Consider the following 19,938-nt stretch of genomic DNA (forward strand, 5'->3'; position numbering starts at 1 on the left):
GTCTGAGTGATCACCAACTACACCTGATCAATACGGCCAGCTTCCTACATCAGTCCCAACAAAACTCTCCACAAAGCTCTCCTGGCTCTCCTTTGTCCTTTTTCATTCTTCCACCCCTGAAGTTTTGCTGAAATATCTCATTCTCTTTTCAGTTCAAGTGAAACCACCAGCATATCGTAAGAGAAGATGCCCAGGGCACACACACTGAGGTGTGGAAATGTACCAGCAGAAGGTAGGAGTTCTCACAGTTTCTGCTCTCTCCTGTCGAGGTTGGTGACCTGAATGAAATTGAACTGGCATTTCTAATCCTGCCAGAGATACTGAATGGTAGAAACACCCCTGATCTCCAAAGGAAAATAAATGCAAGGATTTCTGTAGACATGAGCTGCTCAAATGAGCATTATGAATGTCCCAGATGACCTGGGCCAATTGCAAAAAAGCCAGCTCTGAAATGAGCCGGTTCACAGCTTATTGCAGACTACAAAGGGCCTAAATCTACTGAAGAGCTGATTTGCAAGAAAGTCATAGCACATGTGGCTCTACCTACATAAATGTTATTAATAAGACTTGAAATTAAGTATAGAAAAACATTATAGGAAATCTTGATATTCAACATCTGTAATTTTCTAAAACACCCTTTTCTGATGAAAAATAAGTGCCTCATTTGACTTTAAATACTAAAATATACTGAAGCTAGTTTGTGTCTGCCTGTCACAGTCCATGAAATCATACCTTCAAGGTAGGACACATTTACATAGTGACATATCCATCATTTGGGACACATTGGTTGGAAAAAAACCAAATCTATAAAAAATTAAACTCATTATTTACAAGCTAAATAGGTTGAATTTATTAAGAAATCCCCTCCTTTCTTGCATTAAGAAGATAGGGGTAATTTATTTGCAAGTAGGCAAAGGACAATTCAGACTTGTACACCTGGCCTAAAAAGTGAGTGTGTGGGGAAAACCAAATAATTTTCTTCCAGTGTAATGGACTCAAATGCCCATGATGATGAAGTAATTTTAATAAAGAAAGGCCGAAACATGAGCCAAGTAAAGCAACTACATCTATGCACAGTAAATAGCACAGAATTATTTCCATTGCAGGTGTAAAGTGCTGTGGCATTTTCTACAAGGTAAGGGTCCAGCAAATCTAACTCTTCATTTAAAGCACAATTATTCTACCAGAATAGAATAAAATTAAATTCAAAACAACTCTTCCAGATTTTGTAGGAATGACAAGATGTTCAAAGTACCAAGTTGCCTTATTTCAAAGATACGTTAGCAACAGGAGACTACAACTTGCTTACAAGATTCAGACGTTTCAAACATGGCGAGGAAACACTTTTAAAAGTATGGATCTTGTGTAACTGCCCTCTCTACACAGCTTGCTCCCATGGAAAGAGGCATCCTTACAAATACCTAGAGAGATGCCAAAGATGATAAACAGTACCTCCAAAACTCAGGACACTGATTGTGGTTTTCCTTGCTAGAAATTGCTTCCCACACTGCTGCCACAAAGCTTTGCTGTACAGGATCACAAAAAAAGCCATACTGCTTTGTCCTTTTTTTCTGACTCTTCTTGTGTTTCCTCTCTTCTCTTGGAGTTTTATTTGTTCTTTTTTATCCCTCAGAAATATTCTGTTCTTTTAGTACCCTAATATTCCACTTGAATAGGACGGGACTCCTGTCTTCTTTGAGCGGGAATTTTAACTTGAAGGTAGATATAACTAATTGGTCAAAGGGAACAACCTTATTTTTCACAGCCAACATACCTGAGCTGAATTTCATACTGCCCTGCATGACGAGACTGCACATTCCTCAAGACCAGTGTGAAGATATCTTCATTTTGCAGGATTTCACATGCTGTTCCCGGCATTATTTCCTTCCCATCTTTGAACCAGTGAACAGTGGGGAAAGGATCTCCAGCAATGGCACAGGATATCAGGACATTTTGCCCAGGAGCTGCTGTCACTGATCTCGGTTTGCTAATGAACCAGGGCTGAATACCATCCTGAGGTTCTGCAGTTTACAAAAACAGTTTACAAGTCAGAGGAAAATGCCAAGCTTGAATGTCACCACTAAGCTAACTAATTTCAGGGAAGGTAATCACAGGCAAGGAAAGTTATTTTGAACATGCATGGTATAAGTTTTTAATCTGAAAATAAGTCAGACTTTAATTTTGGAAGTAACTTGTGTTCATACTAAAATTAATCATTTACTTGGCACTTTACTGGCTTGATCCAAGCTTATATTAAGAACAAAACAAAGGGACTTTAAAGCTGCCCTAAAAGGAATCTTGGAGATTTGTCCTTTGAGAATATGGGTAGAAATAGCTTTAAGGGCAAGTAACAGTACTATGACTGCTGTGCAGTTGAGAGCTCATGCAATAAATCATCGTTAACAATTGCATAAAATTGCATTTAATATAGAAGACTGACCCCAAGACCAGATCTCAGGGGGGATTGGAGGACAGAGGAAGGTCTGAATTCAGAGCAGACAGTGACAACAGACTAAACAGCTCCCTCAAACACTGCAGATAAGACATTCTACATTTAAAATAATAAAAGTCTCACATGGATTTCCACTAATTCTCAGTAGTGACTATGAGGAAATGTCAATATTCAGTAATACTAGAAGTCCGTGTCACAAAGGTTGTGTGTGCCCAGTCACAGGAAGTCTGTAGGTACTTGAGTGTTTGCTGTGGGGTTAACATCATGTGAGGAGATTTAAGCCAAATTTTTTGCAGCTAGTTCTCAGATTGCAGAAATCATATCTTCCTCACCTGCTACCACTACAATGCTAACATTAAAGCCAGGATACCTAGCTCCTAGAAAGCTTTTTCAAAGACTAAGGACTTCAATTAGAAACAAAAAACATATTAAAAGGTTTACTTTAATCCATAGTTAAGTAAGCCTGATAGTTGTAATCTAAAGCTGCATTTAGCAGAAGTTTTGCACTGTCCCTAGAAATAGGACTCAGGAATGCATTTTTGAAATAGTAACATAATGTTCCAGAGTGAAAAGATTTTTTTAAAGCTGCTTCTGCTCAATATCTTTTTTAATTCAGATGCAGAGACTGAGAACTTGAGCGTCCTTCACAACAAACCTTATAAACACTCATGTATTTTAAACAGACATTCCTCCAGCACATTAGAATAATACATTTCTTTCACCATTTTATAAGGTGAAGAGGAACTTTCTACCTTGAACTGTCAATGTAGCCTGTGTTTGACTTTCTCCTACTTCATTCCAGGCTTCACAGGTGTATTTGCCTGTGTCTTCAGGAAACACCTCCTGGATGTACAGACTGTACTCATTGCCTTTCTTCTCAAAGTGGAAATCTTCTGTCTCCTGGATTTCTTTCCCATTATGCAGCCAGATAATTTCGGGAGATGGGTTAGCTAAAAATAAGCAAGCAACAAAAATCTGAGGCACACGCAAAAAACCCCACCATATGTCAATTAAAAAAAGGAACAAGTTTGGGGGTTTTTTTGCCACCTGATTCTGTAATTTCATCTTCAGAACATTCAGGAATTTCTATTATTAACTCTGTCAATGCTGTGTAATGTGAAATGGTCTGTGTTATTCTGATTAAAATACAAATTAATAAGGGAAGCATGCATAAAGCACGAGAGGGAGAATGAGTTCTAGACACCACAAAGATGGTTATTAAGAGTTTCTGATACCAAAGTTCATATCAAGACTGCTCTTTCTGCAGCACTAATCTTAGCCCAGCTGACAGGAACTCAATCTTTTTTGGTTCACAACAAAAAACAAGTCCATTTCAACAAGAGGACCCATATTAAACTTATATCATTATATCATTCTAGTCAAGAAACTCTTCTACAGGTCTGAACATGTTAAAAATGGACAATATTCAGCCACACTGAAGATCACATTTGAACAACCTAGCTTTTAAAAACTGGTTCCTAGAAATATTATTTCCAAATGCAAAGACAACTGCTAAAAATATAAAAAAACCACACACTTTGCAGCAGGATTTAATTCTTTTATGTAACACTGTTATATAGCAACACACCTGATACCTCCACAGTCATTATCACTTGACTTCCATCCATTACTTTTAGGTCAGTCAGGCCCTGAAGGAAGATGGGTGCAAAAGTCTTGTTTAACTTTGCAGCCTGTGCATTCTCTGACTTCTTGCTGCTCTTCTTTTCTGTGAAGTCAAAAAAAGAACAAAAGGGGTCGCTTACTGGAATTTTCAAGACAAACTTTAACTGACCTTAGGCACAACATGATTTCAAGACAGTGGTTTTGCTTCAGCTCTCAGAAGGCAAAAATAACTGAAACCACCTAATAAAGCTTTTTGCCTTGCCAGTATTCCAAGCAGAAAGACAAGAAATAGGAATGGAACTGTCCTCCTTCCGAGAATCCTCTTAAATCATTGTTAACAGATATCAGAGAGCATCACTGAGAAATCACACTCATTTTTCCCCAAGTACACATGCTCAGGTGAAAAAAAAAAAAAAGCAAAGCAACCCAAAAACTTGTAACCAAAAATTCAGTGCCTGTAATGACTGCTAAATTAATTTGAAAACCCTAGGGGATGTTACAAGTTGCCATTGCTGTGATTGATGAGCTAGAAATGCAAGCTCACTGCAGCACAGGATTTGTAACTCTGTAAGTAATTACAAACCATTACAAACCATTTAGATTGTTAGATGGTCAATATCCAATAGGTTTGAGGTCACCACGCTCCTCTCCTTTACTTCAGCAATTGATTGATGATAGGAAAGACTGAAACCTGAGTTATCAATATATATCAGAAAACTGTTGGATTAGGGCTTTAAAATTTTTTCTTTTGAGGCTGTACAATCAAATACTGAGGGAATTTAGAATTAAATAATCCACTCTTCAGTCTATCTGTGATATGCTGTTTCCACTAGCCACAGCTATTCAGAGGCTATGAAACAAGACTATTTAACTGTGATCTATATGGTACACTAGACCAGGAAATCTACTCCTGCTCTAAAAACCTGAGCAAAGACACTTTTGAAGCCCAAACAGTGATCATGACCAAATATAAAAAGTCATAAATATTTATCAGTCCCTTGGATACACTTTTTGTTTGGTTTAGCTTCTTTTCAGACCTCTTATGCCTTGCCTTTAAAATTCCAGCCCTACGTACATGTGAAAATATTTTTATTTTGTTTATCCCTACCTTCAAAATTTTCAAAGGAATATCAATCTCATCCAAAATAGTATTACAGAAAGTGCCAGGCTGGAGAAAAACCACAATTCATAAAATTAGTGATTAGAAAAAAAAGGCAGCAACTGAACCTCCTGGAGGTAAAAAGTTAAGTTTGTTCTCGGGTAATTTGAGCTCAACATAAATTTGGAAGCAGCGTGGAGGGGAAGTTTTTCCTCTTCTCTAGCAAAGCTTTTTCTAGCCAAAATCTTGTCTCACTGGCTCATGCTGCAGGTCTTTTCTTGGCACTGAGCAGGGAGACATTGATGCATGTGAGAATGGAAATATGGGACCTGAGCGAGACCCATTTGGATTGGTGCTATGGAAGCACAACTCTGAAATTCCTGATTCCCCATCAGACCACACTGATGAGCCTTAGGGCTTCCCACAGCACCTGCTTGGAAGTGACTAATGCTGTACAGAAAATAGCCTGGAAGCTGGGGGAAACTCATCTAGAGAAATAAACTCCTGTGGTTCACCACAGCCCTCAGTTTTGTAATGGTTACTCAGAGAAACTGCTGTACAAAGCAACATCAGCACATGCACCTTCACTGCTCTAATGCCTTGCAGGAAATCCCTCTGTCCCTCAAAAGGAAACTGTGTCACAAAATGTGGGGGAAAGAAGAAATCCACATAATGAAAAAAGGAGGAAAAGAAAGGAAGAAAAGGAAAAAAAAAACAAATAAAATGGTAAGACAGGAAAAAAGCATAGGGGAAAAAAAAACAATGAAAAGTATGGATAAAAAAGGGTTCTTGTTATCCTTTTTACTGAGATAACTGGTAACACTGCAAATCTAGAAGGCAGATATACAAGAAGAGGAAAGCAGGGAAAGAAAAATAAAAGCAGAGGTGTGGCTCTAGACCAACAAAGAAATCATGGCTAAAACAACCAGTATTCTTACCCAAACATGTGTCATCAAGGATACAGCAAATATATGACTAATAAGTCTGATTTCATGGCAACTTGAACAGGGTTTCTTCAAAACACAAGTGTCCCCCCTACTCTAAAAATATATAGTTTTAAAGGAGATCTCTAATCTTATGCTACTGTTGTTTAGAAGTGCATGTTAATCAGTAGCATTTTGTACCAACAATTTTATCAGAATATCACAAAAATCATCAAATATTTCTTGAAGTAGTAGTAACAATTAAAAAGACTTTAGTTGTAACCCATAAATGCTATTTCATTAAGAAAACATGGGGGCTGATTTAATTTTTTTTTCCTTTACTTGAAATTTGATGTTATGGACTTCTAGACTTAGAAAAAATTCAAGTTATCTACTGACAACTTTAGTTTCTCACAGATGTTTTACACAAGAAAATGCAGTCCATTTTAATTCTGTTATTTAGTCTAAAATCATTGCATTTTCTCAGAGGGACTGGTACAATCATGCAGAGGCCAATTTACAAAGCCTGAATGTTAACTATTTTCAAATTCTTCTGAAGCTTGTAAATGCTTTTAGTTGTTTATTTATGATAGCACTATGCAGTGACTCAGTGTTTGTCTGATGAATGCTTTAACATTTCACAATTTTACGAAGTAATAGCAGTACTCTACATATAATGTACCTAAGGGCTCCTTCAATTTTAGCCTTACAGGTCTTCTTTGGAAAAACAACAATAAAATTGATTTTGGAGGGAAAAGATGGGATGCTGATCATTTGAGATTAAGCAAATAAGTCTTATTCCTATTTATGTTGAAAAGATACTGTGTGATTTTACTTCCTTTTGAAAATACCTGGCTTTATTTTGACATTAAAATATTGAAAGGAAAACCATACACAAAAAGCTAGAAACTGTTTGCAAAAGGGTGGCTTCAAGTGCAACAAACATAGAAGTTCACGTTCCCTGGCCATTGCTAGGTGCTTGCTGGTTTCATACATCAGGAACAAAATCCATGACCTGTACCAGGAAAATAGTAGGGAAGCAGAAATGAAAACAGGACACAAATAACAAACTGCACAGAAAGTCCTGGCCAGGATTAGTGCTTGCTTTCCCTCATTCCTCCAAAGTCCCTTTGACCATATAAACTCTGCTGGGGTTCAAAATCCATATGTTCTCAGGGAGTGCTGGCTTCAGAGCCCAAAGCAGGAGGACAGGAGGAAAGCAAGAAGGCAGAGGCAAAGCTCCAGCTGAGATACTGCAAGTCACTGTGTTTCTGGCTGCAACATCCTCTTTCATAACACTGCAGGGTATTTCTGCTGCCAAAACTATGGACAATAAAAGTACAGCACATCTGGCACCAGAAAGGAAATCTGGAACCCAAGGAAAATTTTGTTTGACATTAGCATAAAGGCATGACTTCATTATGTATCTATGCATCCTCAAGCTTATTCAGCTGGATGTGAAAAAAGAGGAGATCTGATCTCTGTCTATTATGCTAATGCTCTCTAATCACCTATAATAGCCATTTAATAGCTCCCTCATCACTCTTAATTTTTATTGCTCTCACATAGGAGTAGGTTCATCTCTAAGAATGAAAACAAAGAATATAAGAGTCAACACACAGTTACTAAAAATTCCTCTGTCAGTTAATTTTCTCTGTCCCTTTCCCTTCCTCAATCAGCTTCTGATAGTGCACTCAATTCCCTCAGTTCATGGGGGACATCAGAGAGCCCTACCTACTGCTCCTACAGATGGCCTTGATAAAACACAGGTACATTTCAATGACTTCTTTTCAGAACTTGTGTCTAGTGTACTTTACTGTAGCTTACAAAAGCTGCCACCATTTTATAGCCACAGCTGTTGGTTTTACACAGGTCAAATAGTGTAAGATAATATGGAAGAGAACTATGATTTTCTGAGAGACATCTCACAGAGAACAATTTTTTGCACAGAGCCTGGCACAATATGTAAACCCAGCTGGAGCCTTTCTAGTGGACAGTGATCTCTCTGTCATTTCAAGAGGTTTTTGATAAGGTGTTACACAGATAGATTTAAAAGTCCATCACAATCCCACTTAAAAGTTTCCTGTTTTTTGCCTTTCCTCAGGCTTTAATATGCATGAATGTTGGGAAACAGCAAGTAATAAGATGCACAACTCAGTGGGAAACACAGCCTGGGAGACCAGAAATAGTAAGCAAAGCATGTAAATGGTACTTTTTATACCCACATATATTTTCAACAAAGCAAAAGGAATATAGGCTTTTCCCACCACATTCCCTTACCCCTGAGGGTTCATTTTTTATTAGAAAGGCACTCTAATAAGCACTCAAATCTGTTTAAAAAAGCCACTTACAGCATTAAATCCATAGAGATTAAGGATAATTTAAATTCTTTCAATTTCTTAGGAAAAATACAAATTCTCGGCATATTCAAATGGCAATGGGAAAAGATATATTATCTTTGATATAAAACTATTTCTACTAATCTCTTATTCTGTGCTCCATGATTTATGTAATCCAGTAATATAATCTATCTACAGTGACTACAAATATGGATTATTTATTAACCTGTATTATTAGAAATTTAAAGTGATAAAAAATGCTCTCCTTTTATTTGAATTTTCTCAATACGGGTTTTAAAGAGTCCTTACATAAATGTAACCTCTGCATATCTGCAGACTGGAAGTTATTGCAAGAGGAGTCTTAATGTTAACTGTGGGTCTAAACCAAAATAAACTTGCATTTTGTAAAGCTTTGATCTGGATCAGGACTTGGGATTTCAGCATATTTGTAAACATATTTATATTGATAAGCAATGGTGAATTATTGAGCTGAAGGTGCATATCTAATAGAAAAGGGGAAAATTCATGCTGCACTGAAGAGTTAACCTAGTACAAGTCAATTGCACAATACACCTGTACCAGTTTAAGGGCAATTATGCAACCAACTATTTAAATTCTGAGCTAAAAGACACAGATAAATCTATATCCTTGAGAGAAGGAAAAAAAGAATCAGTAATTGCATAGTGCCATTCCCTTTACCCGATTTGCTGCCAAAACTGAAGAAGAATATCCATATGAGGATGCAAACCTTAAGAAGGTTTCCAAAGACCAGACCTGGGCTTTACCTGGGCTGTAGTCAAACCAGTTAACATTTTATGGACATCATCTAGTCTAGGAAATTTTCTTGTTCATCTGCCTACCCTGATGTACTGAAGGTACATGTGAGCTGCAGAATGCTGACATCTCCTGTTGAAATATCAGGACTTCAGCATGCTGAGCACTGCACAGAATCACACAATAACTGAGTTTGGAAGGAGCTTCTGGAGATTGGCCTTTCCAGCCCCCAGCTCAAGCTGGGTCAGCTACAGCACAGCATTTACACACAGCTCCAGTGCACCAACTCAGCGGCCAAGGCCAGGGTTACAACTGGTCACAAGTCAAGGACACACAAAGAATAGAGAGTTTGCTGCCTTATGTTCAGAGCACTGCAAAACCTCGCAGTGTTTAGTCTTACAAGAGGTTTAATTATACTGGAGGAATCTGTTTGCCAGCATTGTGAGGTTGGCTGCCAAGCAATGCCTGCTCCGAGCCGTGCGGAAGGGCTGCCTCGGCAACATTTACCATTTATGGTGCTTAAATATCAGTCTGGCTCACAGGCCAATAACTCAACTGAGCTGAGGAGAATGCTTAACTCACAAAGCTCTGTGTGAGCAGGCTCAGAGAGAGAAGCACCAGATTCCACTAAAACCTCTCAAAACAAGACTTGGGTTCACACACAGATCTCAAGTTTGAAACGAGTTTCACATCCTCAAATGTTTTTGGTGTAAACAAATCCAGCCATTACTAAATCTTAAGCTAACAATGCTATTTGTAAAGTTAAGAGATTTTATAGGGCAAAAAATTTATATGAAGACACACATTTGCCTTTCTGTAAAGTGTCTTTGCCTCAGGCCTGAGGCATAACATTTTCTGAGAGTTTTTCGAAAATTCAAAACTTGATTTATAATAGCATAAAAATGTATCAGACCTTTGTGCTCCTGAGACATCTAGGAACATTTCTGCTTTATTAAAGATCTCAGGTTAGTATGCCATTTTGCAAACTTAGGTCATGAGAACTAGGTGTTCAATGACCTAGCAAAGTTATTTACACATTTACCTCCCATCATTTTTTTTTTTTTGCAATTATAGTCTGTTTTTTGTAAATGGATGGTAAGATTTAAGAGCTGGAGCAAGTTATAGTCTGCATGCTGTCTCCATGCTGTCCAAAACTGAGCTGTGCATGACACAGAAAAACTGTTAACCTAAAACTGACAATGCCCTAAGCCTGTACCAGTCAAGGTGGCTGGGGATATGCAAAGGAGACCAAGTTCCACTTTATCTTGTCTGGAAATCTTTGTTTTACTCTGGGCTAGGCTTCAAGCCCTATCCTGCAGCTCCATGTATGCTCCTTCTTTCCAGGGTCTTTCCTTTGTATGGGATACCACCAGGTCAGCATTTTAACCACTTTTGCCAACTCTGTTCTGCAAACAGTTGTTCCAGTGGAGCAGTGGAACAGGCTCCCCAGGGAGGTGGTCACAGCACCAAGCCTGCCTGAGTTAAAGAGCCATTTGGACAAGGCTCTCAGGCACAAGGTGGGATTCTTGGGGTGTCCTGTGCAGGGCCAGGAGCTGGGCTCAATGATCCTGATGGGTCCCTTCCAACTCAGCACATTCTACAATTCTGTGCAACTGAGATGGCACCACAGAAATCCCACTATCAAAAGGCTGCACCAGTAAGAATCATGGTGTGAGTGAATAGTCAGAATAGAACAGACTGTCTCAGGTGAATGGGGTCTACAAGGATTATCTAGTCCAGCTGCCTGACCAGTTCAGAGCAGACCAAAAGTTAAAGCCTGATGTTAGGGACAGTGTCCAAATACCCCTTAAACCCTGAAGGGCTTGGGCCACTGATCACCTCTCTAGGAAGCCTGTTCCAGTGTTTATCCACCCTCTCAACAGATGATTCCTGTTGATCATGTGTCACAGTTGATTTAGGGGTAAGTTTCTTCATTTCTTTCTTGTCTTTTTAATTTTTTTTTCTGTCAGCATCTCACCTTTTAATTTCATTTATAAGAAATGTTAATGCAATTTCTGACATTTAAATTTTTCTTATTCTGCATGCATTCATCCCTCATTTTTATTCAAATTTGGTTCCCCTTTTTCTGGAAATGATTTATAATAAGAAACTGTCTTTAGAGTGCGTTTTTTATATTGATGTCACATCTTCTATTATTAAAAGCTTTCACACGTGTTTTGCTTTTGCCTTTCAGTTTTGGTTTCTAGCTGGCATTCTGTTCCACATTTGGTCTTGAGGTCCTGCAAGAAGGCAATTTAAAAAAAATGACCCCAAACTTAGAAGGGCTGATCAATAGCTATTGATGAACCATACAGAATGCTGGACTGAGCTCTTTGGTGCACTCCTGAAAGCTTTGCAACAGAGTTCTTTGATGCTCATGACATTTTATCTCTGACTTTTCAATACAGTAACAAAAGCCCTCTCCCTTTCACTTAGTGCTCTGAAACCAATACTTACAAAGACAAGTGGTCCCACCCAGCTACTGCTCTGGAATGCCTTTTGGACATTTAATAGGACTAGACTGGCATATTTTGTAAAGTCATCTCTAGTCATTTATGTTATGCTTGAAATAAAGCAAAATGCTTTCAAATAAGCAGTGACTTTGATAAGCTGTCACAAACATTTCATCAGTGTTGGAAAGTAAGAGTGTTCTTTGCTTACCTTTGGCAGAAATATGGATCTCAGAGAGACAGAGCTGTGGCCTCCCAAAGAGAGGCTGCTTACTGCAGTGATAACCTTCTTTAAACGATTAATGTCTAAGAAGGCTCTTTCTGAGACAGAAAGAAAAACAACTCATGACCTGAAGAGAGCATTTCTCATGACTGAAGGAAAAGATTCCTACCTGAAAGGTTTTCTTCCACCTGGTTATATTTTATGGTCCCACTCACACCAGATGGGAGAGTGCCAGGAACAAAACAAACTGGTTTTTCAGACAGCATCTCCCTTTGCTGCTCTGATAAACTGGCTGCAGCAGGGACTGTGGCAGGCTTTCAGGTGGCTCTAATCTGCTCGTGCAGTGACCAATGAATGACTACAGTAATCGGCTTGGAAGGGCTACAGGCTGCCCAACATAGACACTTATGCTGGGGAGGCTGCATTGGGGAAAAAAAACATGAACAGAAAGTGGTGGGGGAGAAAGGGGAACAGATGTGAGCCCAGGCAAATGCACTGCTGGCAGGGAAAGAGAAATGAGGTCAAGAGCTAATAAGCAGGAGCAGCTCTATCTGCTGAATAGTGTCCGCTTACAAAGAGTATTAGGCCTGTATTAAAAAAGAAAGAAACAAACAAAAAACCAGCAGTGTGCAGAAAACAAGCATCAGCAGAATGTGTGGCTGCAGAGCATTAGAGCCCACAGGAGCACTGTGGCTGCCAGCCTGCCCTGCTGCTCTCACTGCCCACACCTCATGTTCTCCATCTTAGAAACAGCCAGAGGTGCTGCTGCCTGGGGCAGGGAGGCTGCGGAAATCTCAAGGAGCGTGCAGTGGGTCAGGTATTTTGCTTGTCATTTACTGCAGAGCTGCAAGGCAGAGGACATTCTCCTAGGAGTCCCAGCAAGTGCTCTAGCTTGATACCATACCTAGAGAAAGCTGGACCAGGCAATCACCTGCCCCTCTGACATGCAGTCTGTTTGCAAAATAAGAGAAGCTTCCCCATGCAGTATTGATATGGTTTGGCACAGCAGAGCCCACACTCTTCCCACTGTCCCTGCAGTCCATAATCACGTGTAGCACACCCAGGTACTGGTGTGAGTGTCAGGTAATTAAACATCCCTTTGACACATTTTTTCTACAGGTGGACCTGACCTGTAACTCCTTGTCAGTGAATAGTTAACTGTCAAACAACCACATATCAGAGGGCTTATCTCAGAAATGAGGCAGACCTGAAGAACTATCACCATTTCTGGGAGCTGGCCTTACCTTCCAACTATACCAGTTATTACTTCCATCTGTATTGTTTTTATACTCTGATTGTCATAGCCTCAGCAAAACAGTAACACCAACTCAGTACACATGTGCATCCAGAGTCAATTAACTTTCCCTCACCTCAGTTTCCTATTCATAAAAAACTGATTAAACTATTCAACCACCCTGATTAAAAATGATTAATAAATTCATAATAAATAATTTCATAATTTATTCATAGCCTGATTAATAAATTCATAAATAAATCTGAGTATCTGCAATCCCCATCAGTGTACAATCACCATATATTTCAGGTGACCTGAATGTACTCTGGAAATTCCTGTTAAGAGCTGGTTGGTTTGCTTGTTTTTTAAAGTTGGATGCCTGGCGTATTTAAAAATGGCTTGTATACCTATTTTCATATCATAGAACAATAAGAAAATTGTAATATGAAATGTGAAAATGTGAACACCAAATACAATAGCTTGCATACACAATAAAAGGAACAAATCAGTCATGCACATGTTGTTTAAAAACTTTAAAAATAAAATGTACATCAGCCCCAAAGACTCCCAAACTTTGATTTTCCTGTGTGTGGAAAACAGCAAAAAATGCGTAAGAAAAAAAATAATCCTACATTTAGTAGCAAATGGTGCCAGTTCAGGAATTTCTACAATTGAGTGTTTGAATAACACTGTTTCTCACCTCTCAGGCTTACAGGCATTAGGCCAGTGCACCCCACTCACTGGGAGGTTCAGCTAGAAATGATGCTCATGGTGAAGACATTTGTTAAGCTGGTTTTTCCAGGGAGTCCTGCTCAGTCTCTGTAGCTCCTCTCTACCTGTGTGTCAGCTTTGAGAAACTGCTGACAGAGGGAGGACAGCTGTCAGGGCTCACCTCATCTACTTAGTCCTTTACAAGGCCAAAATCAGCTTCACCTTGATTAACTTAGTTTCTCCACATACTACCTGATGGATCTACCCCAACTTACTCAGCCTTCAGATCACTTTCTTAAGCACAGAGATCTGAAGTGATCTGAATATGGTAATTTCTCACTTTAAATAAGCAGAAAAGTGATGAATTTGAATTTTTTAAGGACTATTACACTTCTATATGAATCCTATCCATATGAAATGTGGGACTTTTTTGATACAGTGCCAAAAGCCTCCTACAAACAGCTAAGTACCTTCACCCTTTTCCATACAAAACTAAGGAGTAATACTGAGGTTGCCCAGTGCTAGACAGAATTTATCCTGCTTAATAATAAGGAAGAAAATGACAACCATAAATGAATCTGAGACTGATGACTTAAAAGGAAAGTTATGCCACAATTAGCTTAGCTAATTATCCAGGGCCCAATGCAAATCATGCTGAAACTACTAGAAAAAAATCCCACTCTTGAATTTAACTGGACTTGGAACAGTAACCCTTTATTGGGCAAAGGACCTTTAAATGTTTCCTACAATAACTTCCTTTCAAAAAAACAAAGTAATAGACTATCAAAAAGGCAAAGAATTCACAGATTTTCTAATCTAAGTTGATTAGAAAACATGGTGTGTGGCTAGATAACATCTGTAACCTACTAGCAGGTAAAGGATCATCCTGCACTACAATTCAGATGTGAATTTAACTGTTTGACACTCACTATCCTTGCTGCTAACTTTTCTGAGTTATCTATGAGCTGAATTTCATTTAGAAAAATAAAATCAGTTTTATTGTTAAGAGAGGCTATTCACTCCAGGTAAGATTTTCCCAGTGATCAGAGCAGCTATGTCCCTTCATGAGATCCTTGCTGTAGTAGAGCAGCAAAGCCAAAAATGGCAGTATGGATTGAAATGTAGACCTTGACACAGCTGTGTCCAAAGACCACAGAAGCAAGTTAAGGAAAAGCTGGATTCTAAGACTGGTCTAATACTGATGATATGCCAAGAACATCCATTCCTTCTTAGATTAAATATGGCTTACTTCTCACATACAAAAGGAAAATATTTCTCTAACAATGAATGAAAAAACTGAGCACTGTAGCAAACTTGACATCCTTAAATCATCTTGGAGACAAAAAGGACCTGGATAAGGATGGGTTACAATTCAGAAACGATTTTGCAGACTTTATTCCACAAAGCAGTGTTTGGTCAGGTGAGGATTTTTGAAGTTTTCTCCCTTTCTGCAGATACAACCATTTTCTGTTGTAATCTGTTTGCACAGGCTGAGAATTTAGAGAAGGCTTAGTAGCAGCATTCAGAGACTCAAAGAACTCTAATGCCAAGAAGCTTTTGATAGAGATTCTGATGGAAAAATATACACAAACAGATAAGAGATTTGGAAATTAGATTTTAAATTTGGTACTATTTTTGGCAGAAAAATCCACTTGATCTGAGGAAAGTTATTGTAATCCTCATGGCCACAGGGACATAATGAGTTCTAGGGAAGAAGACAGGATAGCTAAAACTGTAAAAATATTGAACATGTAGTTTTACAGCCTTTCATGTATGTTCTTAATTCTGCTCTTATTCTTCCCCCTCCCTACTCCATGACTCCTAGAAAACAGAATGGGATGCAGATGAGAGAAACCAACTCCCCATGATGGCGGCAAAGCAGCCTTCCAGCCCAAACTGTGTGAAGGGCAAGAGGAATCCTACACAGAGCAAGAGTGACTCCGTGGCCTGAAATAGCTCAGCAGAGCACACAAGCGCAGGGAAAGGCTCCCGTGTTACCATTGCCTGTCAGCCCTAAAATAACTGAGAAATGCTCTGTAAAAGGGGACTGTCCCTTTGGTTTCTGAGTCCCAGTCAAGGATCAGAAAGCCCCAGGTCAAAAACAGCTCCCTTGAGGTGGACCACTCTTCACTGGCCTTTAGCTAATGCAGGTGAAATGCTTCAGAGAAATCATAACTGATAACTTTGAGAACAGATTAGTTTCAGGTTTATTTTACATTAATGTTTTCTTACTTCATGCCATTTTTCTGGAGTGAAGGGTGGAGAGGGGATGGTTATATTTCCTGCTTGGTGATCAAGAAATTAACTCATAGGTTTACCAGAATTACTTTGTTTTTATTTTAACCTTGTCATACAGAATAGGCCAGGCATAACTCTAAAGAGCTGTAGACAAACACCTCAGAACACTGGTAAACAAAGACAAAACTTGAGATCACAGGGATCAGGGTACTTTTCCCACCAAACTGAATGTACAAATTTAGGGCAGGTATTATTTAGTCATAAACAAAAGGAATAGTTCCCTTGGCAGCTGTCCCTCAGCAGTCTGTTGGACAGGCAGTGACAAACTGCTATAACTTTGGGGAAAAATCATTTGAAGGTGAAAAATACCAAATACAGGCTTGATTGTAGAGGGAGGGAGAGTCTGAGGGAGGGGGATTAGAGAGGCAGGAGGGGATAATCTCCAGGCCATTAAACAAAACACCTGAATAGACTGATGCCAGGTAAGATCGAAAGAATAAAGACCATGAGATTGATGGATACTACCTCACTGTTGAATTTATCCATGGAATTCTGTCAGCTCTTGTCTTCATTTTGAATTCTTTCATGTGTTTGTTGAGATTCTAGCACAGAATTATGGCTTTCATGAACAAATCAATTCTGTCAAATCAGCACTCTGTCAGATTTCTGAGACAACAAGTCACCTCAATTGCTTACTACAGTGTTCTTCTGGTACTTTCACTACCAAAATTCCACTTATTTAGAGTTATCTATCGGTTAGCTGATAGATGTCTGTTCAGAATTATATCTGATAAATCCTAGCAATAGAACAAGAATATTGGCATTTGCTATCACAACTGCAGTCCCTGGCATTGGTCTCTGCTCTGCCTTTCAGGAGAAAGGAGAAGCATCTGCCTCCTCCCTGTAACATTCTCTGATGGGTGATATTGGTGATACTGCAGTTATTTTTTTTCTTTCAGCTGTCCAGGTCCTTTCTTACACTGGTAAACCTTTTCCTGAACAGCCTCACTGCTCTGTACACTAAGCCCTTGGGAAGATCAAAGCACTAATACCTTTTCCTGAAATGTGGTTATTACTTTACACAGTACTTAAGCACTTAAGTTGCACACACCTGCAATGGGGAGAAGAGTACCCAGCTGACAAAAGCTTGGCAAAACTCACAACCACCTCTGTTAAGGATCCAAAGTTATTTCTGCTAAAAAAGATTGTGTGATTACAGTAATAACAATAGTCTGAGATATTCACCTTTGACTGTGACCTGAGCACTGCAAGATGCCTGTCCTATGTTGTTTTCAGCCAGACAGGTATAAATTCCATCATCTTCTGGTAGGGCATCTTGGACAGTCAGTTTTGCAACTCCATCTTCAAAAGTGGAATGGGCATATTGAATTGGCTGGTCTGCAGACAGAAAGGAAAAGAACTGACTTAGTACATCAGCCACAAATTTCAAAAGCACTTCAGCTTTCAGTGAAATCTGGATGCCTAAGACCAGCCAGCCTATGAAAGTGCAGAGCCAAATCCCACTCTGTGCACAGCCACTGCTCTCTAGTGACTACAACCAGCAGCATCCCAAGCACAAAGCACAGCATGGTTGTCAGACAAAGCTCACCACCAGATTCACTGTCTGCTACCTTGAGTAGCAGCAAAAGGGTAAAAGTTCATTTTGGATTCTCTTTCAGGTGGATAAGACTAGAACTGTGTGTTTGCTTCAGACATCTTGTAATTTGCCTGAAACTAGAGAAAATGCAGAGAAAGCTAGATGTGCAAAATTGGTTGGGCATGGAGAAGCACTTGAAGTCCTTCAAGGGGTATTTTGTAGTGGAAAACATTCCAAGAGAGACAGTAAAAGCTTCAATGGAACCAAGAAGCTGATTTAGAGAAGCAGTCAATCTACACTGCAGTATGGCCAGTAACAGAAAGGTGCAGTCTCATCTATGGTGATGTGATTATTATTATTTTAAGAAACCGCTTCCTTGAATTGGTTTGACATGCTTAAATATTAGTAGAGATGGCTTAAAGTTGTCTTGCTATTGTTTCAGGAACTGTCATGAGTCTCAGCCTTAACTTTCTGAAATGCTTCTGCAATCTGTTTTCCCAATATTAAATAGTTTCCACTACTGACTCATCTTTGGTTGCTTTCCCAGTGTATGCAATACTTAAGCCAGCCTTATACCTGTGCATAAACATCATGCTGGAAATAGAAATCATGGTCATCTAAGAGAAGAGGATGAAACAGCAGAGAAATTGTGCAGGACTGATCTGAAGGTGTCTGTTGCTCGGGAGTTTGTGGTTAAAAAAGATAAAAATTTATTTCATTGCCAAAATAATTTTAAAGCACACAGCTCTTAGGGTTTTATGAACCAGTTCTGCACTATGAACAGGATAAATTAAATGATGGGACAGATTTTTCTCTCATCTCTGATGTTCAAAGGAAGCCAACTCAGAAGGCAGTTATTATCTGTGCACTATCATCTATATGCATACACAGTTTCATTCTGAAATACAAACATATGCCAAAATCAGCATCATCCAATACCTGCATATATTAAAAATGTGGTAGATGATCTTCATCCTTTGCTTATAACCATCTGTTAAGTTAGTACATTTTCTATTGCATGAAAAATTGCGGTGAATATTTAATCAACTACCCAGAAGAATTTTAGAATAAAATCTTTCCAACCTTTGTCACAGATTATCTATTCTTATTACTAGCTCCTCTGAGCTCATTTTCACACAGACTGTTGGAACTATTACACTAAACCACAGTGTTTCTGCATGTGGGAATAGGACTACATTCAAATATGTACAGGCTGAGCTAAAGCCCAAGCAGACAAAGCTTTCTGTTAGAGGACAAGGGACATTGGACTGCCTTCCTAGTCCACCTATAGAATGTCTCTCCTGACAGGGTCCTTGCCTGGCATTCTGACATTGAAGGTATTAGTGGTGACAAATGATGCTATGATGCCGTACCAGAAACACACGCGGGACAAAAGCTGCACCATGAAAAGCAGAACAATGCCTTTATATTTCTGTTGTAGGTAACCAGATGAATAGGGAAAGTGTTCTGCATGGAAAAGCAAAATGTGGTCTCTTTACCATGTCCTCAAATTTTGCCAAGGGTCTGTTTCACTTCAGCTCCCAACGAAACTGGCTATTTTTTAGCATTATTCAAAAAATAGTGAATTCACTTACAGAACAGCCTTTTCATTAGACTCCAGAAAAAGAACACAAACATAGGAATAACCTGCAGCAAGACCCTAAGTTACATCCACAGTACTTATATTTTTATGTAATAAAAACAACTCTCCCAGTAGTGAAATGTTCCCTTCTCCAGAGGCAGAACAGTCAAATCTCCAGGACAGCTTGGCAGCAGGAACAATAACAAAAAATACCTTTCTGCTGGCATGTTATGCCTGAAGAAAGGAAATTTTCCCCTGGCCCATTTATTAAAAGCTTTCTGGACAAATCACAAAGCTATCCTAAAACCAAACACTACTGAGAATTGTTATGCTAAAGTCATGGTCATATTGTTCTTAAATTCAGCAGAAAGAAGTTCAATTAAACTTAAGAAGAAAGAAAACCCACAAAGAAAGCAATATGAATAAAAAGTTACTTAACAGTCATACACTCCTTATTCCTGCAATTGAAAAAGAAGTTAACTAGAAAGTATTTTAAAAAGATAAAGTAAATTGGAGTTACACACTGAAGTACTGTCACAGAACTAAAACACAGGAATTTTACTTTCAGGGAAGTTGCCAATAAATCTGAAAATTCAGAAAGAAATTTAAATAAAACATAGAATTGGAGAACAAAAAACCACCAGAAGGAGAAAAGAACCACCTTGAAAAAGTTGGGACAAAAGCTTTAATGGT

At 38.9% G+C, this 19,938-nt stretch overlaps 1 protein-coding gene across 5 annotated transcripts in view; it reads right to left on the reverse strand.

The window, feature by feature from the left end:
- Nucleotides 1-19,938, reverse strand: part of MYLK (myosin light chain kinase) — a 194,230-nt gene that overhangs the window by 78,895 nt on the left and 95,397 nt on the right. For all 5 annotated transcript variants that reach the window (XM_054636488.2, XM_077181662.1, XM_077181661.1 and 2 more), the window contains 4 exons: nucleotides 17,312-17,464; nucleotides 4,041-4,178; nucleotides 3,205-3,402; nucleotides 1,775-2,021 (listed from right to left, as the gene is read on the reverse strand). In XM_054636488.2, coding sequence (XP_054492463.2) covers nucleotides 1,775-2,021; nucleotides 3,205-3,402; nucleotides 4,041-4,178; nucleotides 17,312-17,464 — 736 coding nt within the window. The remainder of the gene's footprint in view (nucleotides 1-1,774; nucleotides 2,022-3,204; nucleotides 3,403-4,040; nucleotides 4,179-17,311; nucleotides 17,465-19,938) is intronic.

This window comes from Agelaius phoeniceus, chromosome 7 (genome assembly GCF_051311805.1).
Source record: "Agelaius phoeniceus isolate bAgePho1 chromosome 7, bAgePho1.hap1, whole genome shotgun sequence".
Lineage (NCBI taxonomy): Eukaryota > Metazoa > Chordata > Aves > Passeriformes > Icteridae > Agelaius > Agelaius phoeniceus.